This window comes from Misgurnus anguillicaudatus, chromosome 24 (assembly GCF_027580225.2).
Source record: "Misgurnus anguillicaudatus chromosome 24, ASM2758022v2, whole genome shotgun sequence".
NCBI classification, from domain to species: domain Eukaryota; kingdom Metazoa; phylum Chordata; class Actinopteri; order Cypriniformes; family Cobitidae; genus Misgurnus; species Misgurnus anguillicaudatus.
In genome coordinates, this window is record NC_073360.2 from 43,129,755 (window position 1) to 43,142,040 (window position 12,286).

Sequence of the window (12,286 nt, forward strand, 5' to 3'; positions counted from 1 at the left end):
CATAAATAAAAAAATGTATGGAGCCAAAAAACTTTTGTAGCATATAACACAGAACATATTACTTTAGCCTATGAAATGTTTTATTAATTTATCAATTAAAACAAACTAAACAATAATACCCAACAATTCACCTGAAACGAGGACTCATGTCTGGTGTTTGATTCTCAGATTGCTCAGTCTTCCTACCCTTAAAGTCGGGTTCAGTTACTTTTGGTCTGTGCGGCAGAATTGAGTCAATGAATCGATTATATTTCATCTACCTTTTGACAGACGTTTCTACAATCATTTAAAGAACTTCTCATACCTTTAAATATATATATATAAATTGTATAAAAATGTCAACCTGCAATCAAATGATTCATAGTTGTTTTATACCTGTTATCAGGCCTTGTATCACCACTTTTAAAATTTACTGGATGATCAATAGACACGTCACTCTTCATAGACACACAGCTGATCTCTGGATCTGATCTCTTCTGATGATCTGAACTATAACACACAACAGATTAGAATAAATACTGATGGTAAATTAATGTTATTTGTTGAATACAATCATAAAGTACTTTTAATCTTTTCATTATGCTCCTTCAAAAACTGTATTGAACTGAATTGTTAATGTGTCTGATAATGAATAGATCGAATTTCACAGATGTCACAGTGCAAGCAATTCTGTGCTCAATTTTTGTACATCAATACTTATGAATGTTGAATAAAATCATGCATCACAGATTATTTTAACATACCTTAAATTAGGCCTTGTCTCTTCACTCTTAAAGTGCAATGGTGGATTCATAGACTGGTCACTCTTCATAGACACACAGCTGAACTCTGGATCTGATCTCTTCTGATGATCTGACCTATAACACACAACAGATTAGAATAAATACTGATGGTAAATTAATGTTATTTGTTGAATACAATCATAAAGTACTTTTAAAGGCGGAGTCCACGATGTTTGAAAAACGCGTTGGAAAAGGAGACGGGCCGACTACCAAAACACACTTATAGCCAATCAAATCAAATAAAATGCCGGGTTGCGTATGTGTGGGGCGGGTCTATCAACAGAAGGTCCAGATTCTATTGGGGTAGGGGCGTGTTTGTTTAGATGATTTCAAATATCAACATTAGCTTTCAAACATCATGGACTCCGCCTTTAATCTTTTCATTATGCTCCTTCAAAAACTGTATTGAACTGAATTGTTAATGTGTCTGATAATGAATAGATCGAATTTCACAGATGTCACAGTGCAAGCAATTCTGTGCTCAATTTTTGTACATCAATACTTATGAATGTTGAATAAAATCATGCATCACAGATTATTTTAACATACCTTAAATTAGGCCTTGTCTCTTCATTTTTAAAGTGTAATGGATTATCCATAGACACGTCACTCTTCATAGACACACAGCTGTACTCTGGATCTGATCTCTTCTGATGATCTGACCTATAACACACAACAGATTAGAATAAATACTGATTGTAAATTAATGTTAGATGTTGAATACAATCATAAGAAAGTACTTTTCATTATGCTCCTTCAAAAACTGTATTGAACTGAGTTGTTAATGTGTCTGATAATGAATAGATCGAATTTCACAGATGTCACAGTGCAAGCAATTCTGTGCTCAATTTTTGTACATCAATACTTATGAATGTTGAATAAAATCATGCATCACAGATTATTTTAACAAACCTTAGATTAGGCCTCGTCTCTTCATTCTTAAAGTGTAATGAATTATCCATAGACGCGTCACTATTCATAGACGCACAGCTAAACTCTGGATCTGATCTCTTCTGATGATCTGAACTATAACACACAACAGATTTAATACTTTAATTCACATGAATAATCTTCATAACAAAAAATAATTACAAGAAACTTTAAGAAGTGTTTATTAAGGTTTTAGTTATTTAGATTTTAATTAAAAACAAAGATACTGCTATATTTTTCTGTAATATAAAGGTTATTTAATAAAGTGTTTCTATAAAGTACCTGCATCCTGGAAGAAAATCTCCATCTGTTGATGTTTTTGTTTGATCCATGATGTAGCTGCAGATGTAAATCTGATCAACCTGATCTCCACAACTAATACTGAATGAAAATAACATTCAGACACAAAAAAAACTTAAAAGTGAATAAACAGACATTATAGCTGAGTGAATGAATGAATCTACATCTACACAACTACAAAACATTACATCAACACAAGTTAACACAGATGTTCCTTCTTTTGAAGAATCACATATAACACAAAACAAAAAAGAAAGGAGTAATATACCTCTTTTATCCCATCAACGTATGATGTCGGTTCTCGCAGCGCTGCATAAAGTCTAACATGCCTAATAACAGATAACAAAGACAACATGCTAAAAAACATAAAAGATGTTAATGAAAGTGCTTCTCCTAGCGAAGCACTATCCAGATGGGACTGAATCACATGTCCCGTTTGGGCTCCGGGTGGGGCCACTGCGGGCAAAAAATTGGAGCCCACAGCGGGCTGCCCCTGTTTACGATATGAAAACCGCTAACGTTAGCTTAATTCTTCCTGTTGTTTTAAATAGGCTACACACGAATGATTGCTGGCTGCCAACAAAATAAATGTGCCTGTCTTATCAAAAATCATGTGTCAAATTCATTTTTGTTCATATCTTTAATATTGATTAAATAAGGGCAATAAATTATGCCAGAGCACCTGCCAGATTGAGGATTACATTAAGGACTTCCTGAATTTAAGCTACTAGGTAAACTTTAATGATGCTATGCTTAAGGACATCTTTTATAATGGACTTAATAAGGATTTCCCTTACGAAAAATAACCATGGTTTTACTACAGTTAAAACCAAAAAACCATGGTTACTGTAGTAAAACCATAGTAACTACAAAATAAACATGGTTTTGACAACCATGGTTTTTAATAACCATAGTTAAACCATAGTTAGGGTAGTAAAACCATGGTTTTGCTGATAGTAATCCATAGACCAAAAAACCATGGTTACTACACTTTTACCACAATAAAACCATGGTTAATTTTCGCAAGGGTTACTCCAGCGTATGCCACGTAATGCTTCACATTGGACTTTGGAAAGGTATATAGACTTTGCTCTTTTGATGCCTGGCTCTCCCTTCACTGTGGAAGCTATGGATGAGGAGCACCACAGTCCCATAATGTTATTCACATCACAGCCAGCTCAAGTCATGCCTGTTTTACCAAAGGAGCTGGCTGAAGTTCAAGAAGTTGCGCAGCTGGGCATAAAGCCTGACATTTTTGGAGCATCAACCGGAATTGAACCGCAAAGTGAAACTGAGATGACAAAATTGGCGTCATCTGCCTCTAAATGCAGTTTTGAAGTTTTAAATAATTGTAATCTAACTGATCAACGCAAATACAAAGCGCCACAATACAGCTGCGTCACAAGCTCGATCAAACTGCCAGCTTATCAGTCAACATTAAAGTTTATATTATTTTAGTCAATCGAATTACTAGCAACAAAATGAACATTACTGTTTACTTACTTTAATGAAGTAACGTAAAGGAATTAATGAAAACTTACCTTAGAATTTACAAGAGTTCTTCCGATTCCGATACCAGTATGGGAAATGCGTCCGATCCACAACAAAATTCTGGCATCGGATTCGGCGAGTACTTGAACCCATGTGCCGATCCGATACCATTTTCTTAATAAACCTAGTAATGTCCGTTATAAGGCTGCAAAGCGAAACTCTCTTTTCTTTTCTTCTGCAAAGCGAAACTCTTCTTCGCTGCTCTGAATGCAAACACCTGGAAGTTATCACATAGGTGACGCAACCACTGTTTTTAAAGCGGCGAAGAAATGAAGCGCTCCAAAGTATGTCCGCTATTAGTATTTAACGTTGACATGTCTCAAATGTCATGCTGCATTTTCGATGGGTTGCACAAGTATTAATTACTTTAAAACGAGCAACTTATTTTATAAGTTACAGTTCTAAAACTAAAATACCCTTTCCGTTTACAGTGTTATGTTTGTGGCTCTTTGTCACTTAGGAAAAATAAATATTACTGTCAAATGTCTTTCAGATAATAAAAATACTCTAGTTCACTGAATGTATTTGTTCATGTTTTATACAGTAATAAGTCTGAAGCACACCATAGTTATATTCATACAGGGCTAGAGGCGCGCGCCCGCAAATAATACGCGTATTCGTTTTATTGCAGCGCTGACATAGCCTGGTAATACCATCCTCTGCTATTTTGCTTCGCTTCATAGACGCGTAATGAAATTTAGCGGAAATACGAAGTCTGACGTAGTCAGGCTAGCGCTGACAGGTTATGACCGTCAATGAACCGCGAGAGCGATTCGAAATTAGACCTCTACGTGTAATTTCTCGACTCGCTCTCGCGATACGTTGACAACATCAACGTATGATGTCGGTTCTCGCAGCGCTGCATAAAGTCTAACATGCCTAATAACAGATAACAAAGACAACATGCTAAAAAACATAAAAGATGTTAATGAAAGTGCTTCTCCTAGCGAAGCACTATCCAGATGGGACTGAAAATACTTGTTTAACATTAACAGGAATATTGTCCTTTAAAGCAACACTATGTAGTTTCCATGTAAAAATGACTTACAGCTCCCCCATGTGTTTGAAAAGCGCAACAGTGCCTGGTATCAGACACTCTTCTGCAGGCAGGGGGAGGGGCGGGCTGTGTTTCCTACCCTCCACCGCCACTTTCAGAGTGTGCTTGTAGCAGCTAGGAGGCTGTTCAGGTTGCAGCAACAGTACAATTTGTCCAGTTAAAAGTTGTTCTATCACTGAAATAATTTTAGAGACATTATTTAAATGTAAAAAAACCTACATTGTATTGCTTTAAAGGGATAGTTCGGCCAAAAACGATATTAAACCCATTATTTACCCACCCCCAAGCTGTCCAAGTTGCATATGTCCATCGTTTTTCAGACAAACACATTTTCGGATATTTTAGAAAATATTTTAGATCTTTCTGTTGATTAAATGTAATGTTACGGGGTCCAGCAATAGTCCACGACCTTCAAGTCCAAAAAAAGTGCGTCCATATCCTTCACAAATTAAATCCAAACGGCTCCAGGATGATAAACAAAGGTCTTCTGAGGGTAATCCGTGTGGTGTTGTTGTAGAAATATCCATATTTAAAATGTTATTAACTTTATTAACTAGCTTCCGGTAGCGCCGCCATCTTAGACTCAGGAGAGAGTATTAGCGTAGTGTACGCACTTTTCTTAGTGACGTATGACAAATTCGGAGGGCGGGGGACAGAGCAGCAACAGAGAAACCGCTGTATGCTGCGTAAGCGCTCATCCTGAATGCGGATGGCTCTAAAATGGCGGCGCTACCGGAAGGTAGTTAATAACATTTTAAATATGGATATTTCTACAACAACACCGCACTGATTACCCTCAGAAGACCTTTGTTTATCATCCTGGAGCCGTTTGGATTTAATTTGTGAAGGATGGACGCACTTTTTTTGGACTTGAAGGTCGTGGACTATTGCTGGACCCCGTAACATTACATTTAATCAACAGAAAGATCTAAAATATTTTCTAAAATATCCGAAAATGTGTTTGTCTGAAAAACGATGGACATATGCAACTCGGACAGCTTGGGGGTGAGTAAATCATGGGTTTAATATCGTTTTTGGCCGAACTATCCCTTTAAAGCAGCTTTTTAGATCTTCATCCAGGGGTGTGTTCATTCTACATAAACATGCATGCACATTTTGTTCTAAATGGACAGACCTTTATAAACATGTATAAAAAATGCTTTATTATAGTAAAAGTGTAGTACCCTTACGAAAATTAACCATGGTGTCATGTATAAGATTGACATGTGTTATGGTTGTTACCTGCATAGGCCGCTAGAGGGCGCCATAGGCTGTAAGATACACACAACAGGTATTTGGTTGTGCAGTAAAGTAGGTATACTACAATGTTTCAAAAACGTCCTTTTTGTTTTATTTAGGTGTTATTTTATTTTTGTTTTTAATGTTGTGCTGCTACAATACCTAATTACAATGAAAATATTACGTTGTGAAAAGTTGTAAAAACGTTTGTGTTTTAATTTTAAATCTTATCATAATCTCTTTGCCTTGATGTTTTGAATTTTAATTTAATTTCTCACCTCTTGTTTTCATTTAGTCATTACATTAGATGGTTTCTGGCCATAATTGAGACGCATACTTGTTTTGCTAAATCCGTTGTAAAGCAGTGAGCGTCTTCTCTCTCCAGTACAGCAGGAGGCGCTGCAGCTCTTTAGTCCGCAAATAAACTCACTAAAGAAAGAAAGAAAGAGCGCGCGTGTGATGTGTTTGTGTATCTTTCCTCAGTGTTTTTCTCTCTTGCGTGTTTCATTGAGTGTAAACAGAGTCTTGTCTCTGTGTATTTTAGTGTTGAGATGTGCTGTGCTGTAAATGAGTAGGAACTGATCTGTCTATGCTGGATATATTGATGATTTCATCACAGAAATCTCTCAGCTGAAGAAAGAGGTGGCGTTACTGGAGACAAAGCTGAGGTCAAGAGGAGATTTAGCAATGAAACGAGAGGTTTGTACAGCTTAAACCTCATTTACCGGAATCAGACAACATCAAATCATTCTTACCGTCTGTGTGTGTGGTTTTGTCAGGATGTGGATTGTTGTGAATGTTCAGTGTATGTGACTGATGATGTGAGTCTGGATTCAGTGTGGATGAGCAGAGATCAGAGCCGCACACCACAGACACTGCTGGACTCTAAACTCTCTGAAGAGAAATCCAGACACACACAAGACTCCGATCTCAGTCTGACTTTACTCTGTTATACTGAGTCAAAGCTCACAGACACTCAGGACACTACAGTGTGTGACAGTAAACAGAGCTTACAGGAGGATCAAACCTCCACAGAGTCTCTGGATTCTGTCTGTAACGCTGGAGAACAGCAGCAGATCCTGCAGACCAAACTGAAGATGTGTTCAGTTAAAATCATCGACTGCATGAACCTCATGATGAAGATTAAAACTGAACTCACAGAAATCAAAACTGAACCCACAGAAATCAAAACTGAACCCACAGAAATCAAAACTGAAGCCTCAGAAATCAAAACTGAAACCACAGAAATCAAAACTGAACCTAAAGAAATAAAAACTGAACCCACAGAAGAGGAAGATCGCACTGATGAAGATGATGACTTTATTCCATCAGGTATGTCTCCTTAATTATTATGGTGTTTAGGATATCTTTAATACTTATTAAGCAACAGTTATGTAGGCTTAAAGGGTTAGTTCACCCTAAAATAATAATTTGATCATAAATCACTTACCTCTGTGTCGTTCTAAGCCCCCAAGTGCTTCGATTGTCATATGAACACATTTGTAGATATTTTTGATGAAGTCCGAGAGGCTTCTTTCTGTCCAACTGACTTCAGTTAGTTTCAAAATTCTCCAGAAAATAATGAAGGTCGTGCTCTTAAACAGGAAATAATATATGGAATTACTTGTGCATCTTTGAATAACTGTAAGAATATCTGCCGTAGATTTTTTTATAGAAATCTAGAAACAAATGATTAAAGTATAACCTAACTATAGTGATTGTTTTACTAACTGGTGACCATCTTAGGGAATCTCTATGGCTAATTAATAAGACATGAAGAGTTTGGTTCCAAAACGCGATAAACGCCATTTTTCAAAAAAACGAGTTACTGCCAAAATCAGTATTATATCAGTTAAAAGTAAATTCTTAATTTTACGCAAAATCCAATATCCGCCGTGTTATTCTGTCATCTTTTCTCCCTTTTTCCCCCAAAATGCGATAAACGCCACTGCTCCTTTTTTACAGAACGCAATAAATCCATTTCTGATATTACAGCCCACCAGTCACGCAATGTAAACAAACAATGGCGGACGCGCTGAGTCCACGGAGTCCTAGTTTTCCTCATCTACTTTGTACTTTGTGATCAACAAACAAAACAAAATAATACTTTAATTGCATCGCTAAACCTGTGATGGTTTTCTGTGATGGGAAAGAAACGTAAGCCATCAGCATCTAATATTTTCCCTGAGAGGCACTCGGGAGACGGGTGCTTGTTCTCCCGACAGCATGCTTCTCATGCTAACCCATTGACCCGAGAGGATCTTATGAAAAACTTTCCATAATTTTACTCAAAGTCAACGAAAATCGAGCAGGACCAAAAACATTTTACAGCGGATCTCTGTGAAAGACGTTAAGCGAGGACGTCTATAACCGCAATGACAGGGTTCTTAATATGACAAAGTAAGTGTTTTGATTAATGACATTAATGTTTATATTTTTAATTAGTGTGTACAACTAGTCAACTAAATGAATGTAACATGGCAAAGATGAATGCACATTTATATAGGCTATTGATTCAATAGATTTATAGCATTTTGAATAAAAACTTGTCATGGATTTATTGCATTTTGTGGAAAAAATTTTCCGTTTTTATAATAAATCTTTGAAAATCAACTTATGGATTTAAATTTTTTATGTTTTTATAACCTAAAGATGCTATGTGAAAGTTTGTAACAGAAAATAGTTGTTTTCATCTTGTCACTTTCTAGGTATAGAAAACACGTTTTTACCAAAATTTGTCAAAATGGATTTATTGCGTTTTGGAACCAAACTCTTCACATATTGATGCTGATTCAGTATGTTGTTTTTCTTGTTAATTGAATCTTTTGGGGTATCTTATTCTTATAATTAGTAAAGAAGGTTGAGTCTTATAACTTCCTTTAAGGTTTGATCAATTGTGCATAATGACATGTGCAACGAATGCATAGGCCTATAGACCAGTTCAACAGATGCAAACAACACTGGTCCAGAAACACCTCCTGCTACAGTTTGTGACAGTTATTTTTTTATTTTACATATATTATTATCTTTAAGATGTTTTTTTAACTTCAGTTAATTCAGGTTTATATGTTCTGTTGGTTTATTTTATCCCAACGTTTATCTAGTGTTAAAAAACGGAAACAGGGGGTGCTTCTGGACCAGTGTTGTTTACATCTTTTGAACTGGTCTATAGGGTGTCAGACTCATAGATTTGCATAATTTGGGGGCGGTTTCCCGGACAGGGATTAGATTTGTCCTAGATTTAAATAAATGTAAGAGCTGTCCAAACTCAAAACAACTTGTACTGACATATCTTAAAATACATCAGCGCCCTTTGTTGTGCCTAAAGATGCACACAAGTAATGTTTTAGTAAGGCATGTTTGTTAAAACTAGTTTTATTTCCTAATTACACTAAGGCCTAGTCCTGGTTTAAGATAATCCCTGTCCGGGAAACCACCCCTTAAAAGTTCAGGTTTTAAAGTTTGGGTCAACCTTTGAAGCAAACTTGTAAGTGAATTGTAATGTATTTATCTTTGTTTGAATAACTACGCAACCTATACCTTACACATTAATTCAGTGTTTCCGCTATATACATCCAACCGTGGCGGGCCGCCACGCCTAAAACATCCCCGCCACGCCTGCGGTTGTGGATAGAAGGGATACAGCAAACGAAATCTCGCCGGATGAGCACTATCCTAATCCTTCACCCAAACCCAACTCTAAACACAACATTTCACAGGATTGTAGGATGTATTTGTATCTCATTTAGCCAGATACGCTGTTTTCATCCTAATAATCCTACCTCCAAATCTAATTCTAAATTTTTCGGCATTTTCTGTATCCCTTCTAGACAAAACCCGCGGCGGCAGCTCGCAAAATAAATAAAACTAGCGAAATGTCTGCCCTTCCAGAACGGCTGTCTTAAAGAAATAAATTCCTTTCTGGATTGGCGTTGTTCACTCATTTATAAATAAATCTCCTAAAATATCATCATTTCCCCCATGGGTTTAGTTTCATGCACAAAAATATTTAAATAAACAGATGATGATTAGGCTAGGTCTCTGTTTTGAGAAATAATAATAAAATAAATAAGCCTATACGAAATATGTTATAATTATCAGATTGACAATTAAAAAAGTATTTGAGTTGCTGTTCTTTTTTTGTGACGCGCTGTTAAACCAAAGCAGCAGAAAACACGTCATGTTTTTAATGATTTTAAATAAGCACAAGGTTTTCTCCTTATTGTGAGTTTACACTAATAAAAATACACAATTGACAGTTTCGAATGTTATTTTACTTTTATCTGTATGGCAATAAAATAAGGGTAATTTAAGTTGCAAGGTCATCACGCGTATGCTTTTCACATGCGCATATACACGGACGCAGCGCGGGGCTGCGAGAAAAGACATGATTAAACTTTAGATTTAACATATTACGAGTTTTTTGGACATTCATTTGGAATTACTGTACTCATATTATCAACTTATCAGGCCATTAGTTATTGAGAATATAGGCTATAAACGCAGCGCGCTGCTGACCGCTCAGCTGTCAATCAATCTTCTGTGCTTTAGATCGACACTCACAAAGTTTCACATTAAATAACAGTGTTTCCCACAGGATTTTGAGAGACTGTGGTGGTGATGACGTCACCCGCTAATCAGCATATATTTGACGTCATCATGTCGTGTTTGCGTTTGATCTAGTGTTGGCACCTGAAATATGTTTCACTTCTTCTCTTTGATCTGTATCTGTATTTGATCTGTATTATATATCAAATTACATTTTAAGCCGAATTAAGCTGTTTTAAATAGTGAAATAAAAATGTAAATGGGAATCATGAAAATTCTATTTGTGGGGGCCAGTGTTGATTCTGTGGTGGGCCACCACAAATAAATCGATGTATGGGAAACACTGAATAAGATGTTTGTCCAAAAACAAAAGGCTAAACACTGAATACTACTTATATGGGACTGCAAGACATTAATAGTCGAATCTGTTTGGAAGGAAACTTACATTATTCCTGTGGAAGAGAAGGACGTTGGTAATAAAAACTTGAAGCAGACGGACGGTAAGACTGTTTCATCTGTTTTCAGACGAAACAACAGGATCGGGGTACTCGCGGGTGAAACTCCTAATATTTGATGTAACGGGTGTAATAATATTAACGTGTTATAAGCGTTGTAGATCCAGGTCGGGAGTCAATAGGCGAGAGTGAACTGCTGGTCTAACACCCAAGACCAAAATTCGACTGGATTCCGATAGGTAACAGTTTTTAAATGTCCCCGTCAGGGACGTACTGGGACTGAAATTCAGCCCGGGACTTCAAGATGGAGAGGCCTTTTACGCGAGTGCCCTTGGGGCACGAGCAGGATTTTTTTAAGTTATTTTATTTGTAATAGTGTTTTTATGGTATAAAGAGAATCAGGTTATGCCGAAGACCTTAAAGAAACTTTAGGGTAACACCTGCCTCCCCAGGTTGTATAAGCAAGTAACCACTGCACTGAACACAACCAGGTCAGCAAAACCTAATCTCGAACACATAAGTCACTGTATACTGCTAACTACCAGCATGTCATGTGTACAGTCAGTCGGAGTGATACAATTGTTACAAATACTCACACATACCCACTCAGATACTCAAAAACTACAATACAGTCCCATAAAATAGGGATTGTGTGTGTACATACTCACTTTCAACTCTCCCTGGCTCCACTTCCCCTGTGCTGGACCCTGCCTCTGCTTACTGATTGTACAGCTACATATGCATGAGAAGAACATCAGTAATAAATATGACTTAGAATAATTCCTTTTTTTAATTCAATCTGTGCTTTAGTCAGGTTATTATCTAGTATGTGGCACTATTGCATTTTATCCTATATGATAATATGTAATGTGCTGTATTTTTCTATTTGTGTGTCCTTTATAAAGCTTTGATTGATTGATTGATTGATATGCCTACCCTGCTGAAAAAAAACAGCATCAAACAAGCATGGGAATGATGCTGGTCTATGCTGGTTTGATGCTGGTTTAGCTGGTGGTCACCAGCATACCAGAACCAAAACACAAGATGCTGGTCCTGCTGGTATGCTGTTTTTTTTCCAGCAGGGTAATATGATTGCCTAACCAGCCCCTGTACCCATCACTGTTCTTGTACTGTCCATTCTCCTCCTCCTCTTGCTCTGCTTTCCTTCCTCTTCCTCCTCCTCTTCCTCCTCTTCCTCCTCCTCCTCCTCCTCTTCTTCCTCTTCCTCTTCCTCCTCCTCAATATGAATGCAGGGGTCATCATCAACTTGTCTCTCTCTATCACTCTCCAACAGCTAATATACAGACATACAGGGATTCCTTAGACCATTTTACTGTTTGTACACAATGACAACGTATGCACGCGCACGTTGGCAATGGAAGTATGGCAAGAAGTATAGTATCAGCAGTGAAGCAACACATATT

The 12,286-nt window shown here is 37.0% G+C and overlaps 2 protein-coding genes across 7 annotated transcripts in view; one reads left to right on the forward strand and one right to left on the reverse strand.

Moving 5' to 3' along the window:
• The window catches only part of LOC129438975 (uncharacterized), a 34,414-nt gene extending 30,624 nt beyond the window's left edge, over positions 1–3,790 (reverse strand). Inside the window, exons 1-7 of one of the 2 annotated variants that reach the window (XM_073863478.1) lie at positions 3,554–3,790; positions 2,281–2,341; positions 1,995–2,093; positions 1,695–1,808; positions 1,332–1,445; positions 376–489; positions 132–215 (exon numbers count right to left, since the gene is read on the reverse strand). In XM_073863478.1, coding sequence (XP_073719579.1) covers positions 132–215; positions 376–489; positions 1,332–1,445; positions 1,695–1,808; positions 1,995–2,044 — 476 coding nt within the window. In that variant the 5' untranslated portion in view covers positions 2,045–2,093; positions 2,281–2,341; positions 3,554–3,790. The remainder of the gene's footprint in view (positions 1–131; positions 216–375; positions 490–1,331; positions 1,446–1,694; positions 1,809–1,994; positions 2,094–2,280; positions 2,342–3,553) is intronic. The other variant, XM_073863477.1, reaches the window with a different exon arrangement.
• Positions 1–12,286, forward strand: part of LOC129437071 (uncharacterized) — a 121,882-nt gene that overhangs the window by 56,165 nt on the left and 53,431 nt on the right. For 3 of the 5 annotated variants that reach the window (XR_012367909.1, XR_012367908.1, XM_073863499.1), the window contains exons 1-2: positions 4,629–6,558; positions 6,639–7,191. The exons of 1 other annotated variant lie outside the window; for it this stretch is intronic. Coding sequence is in view for 1 of the 4 variants with exons in the window: in XM_073863499.1 (XP_073719600.1) it covers positions 6,547–6,558; positions 6,639–7,191 (565 nt within the window). In the remaining 3 variants the exon portion in view is untranslated. Of the gene's footprint in view, positions 1–4,628; positions 6,559–6,638; positions 7,192–12,286 lie in introns of those variants that run through there. One more of the 5 variants, XR_012367910.1, reaches the window with a different exon arrangement.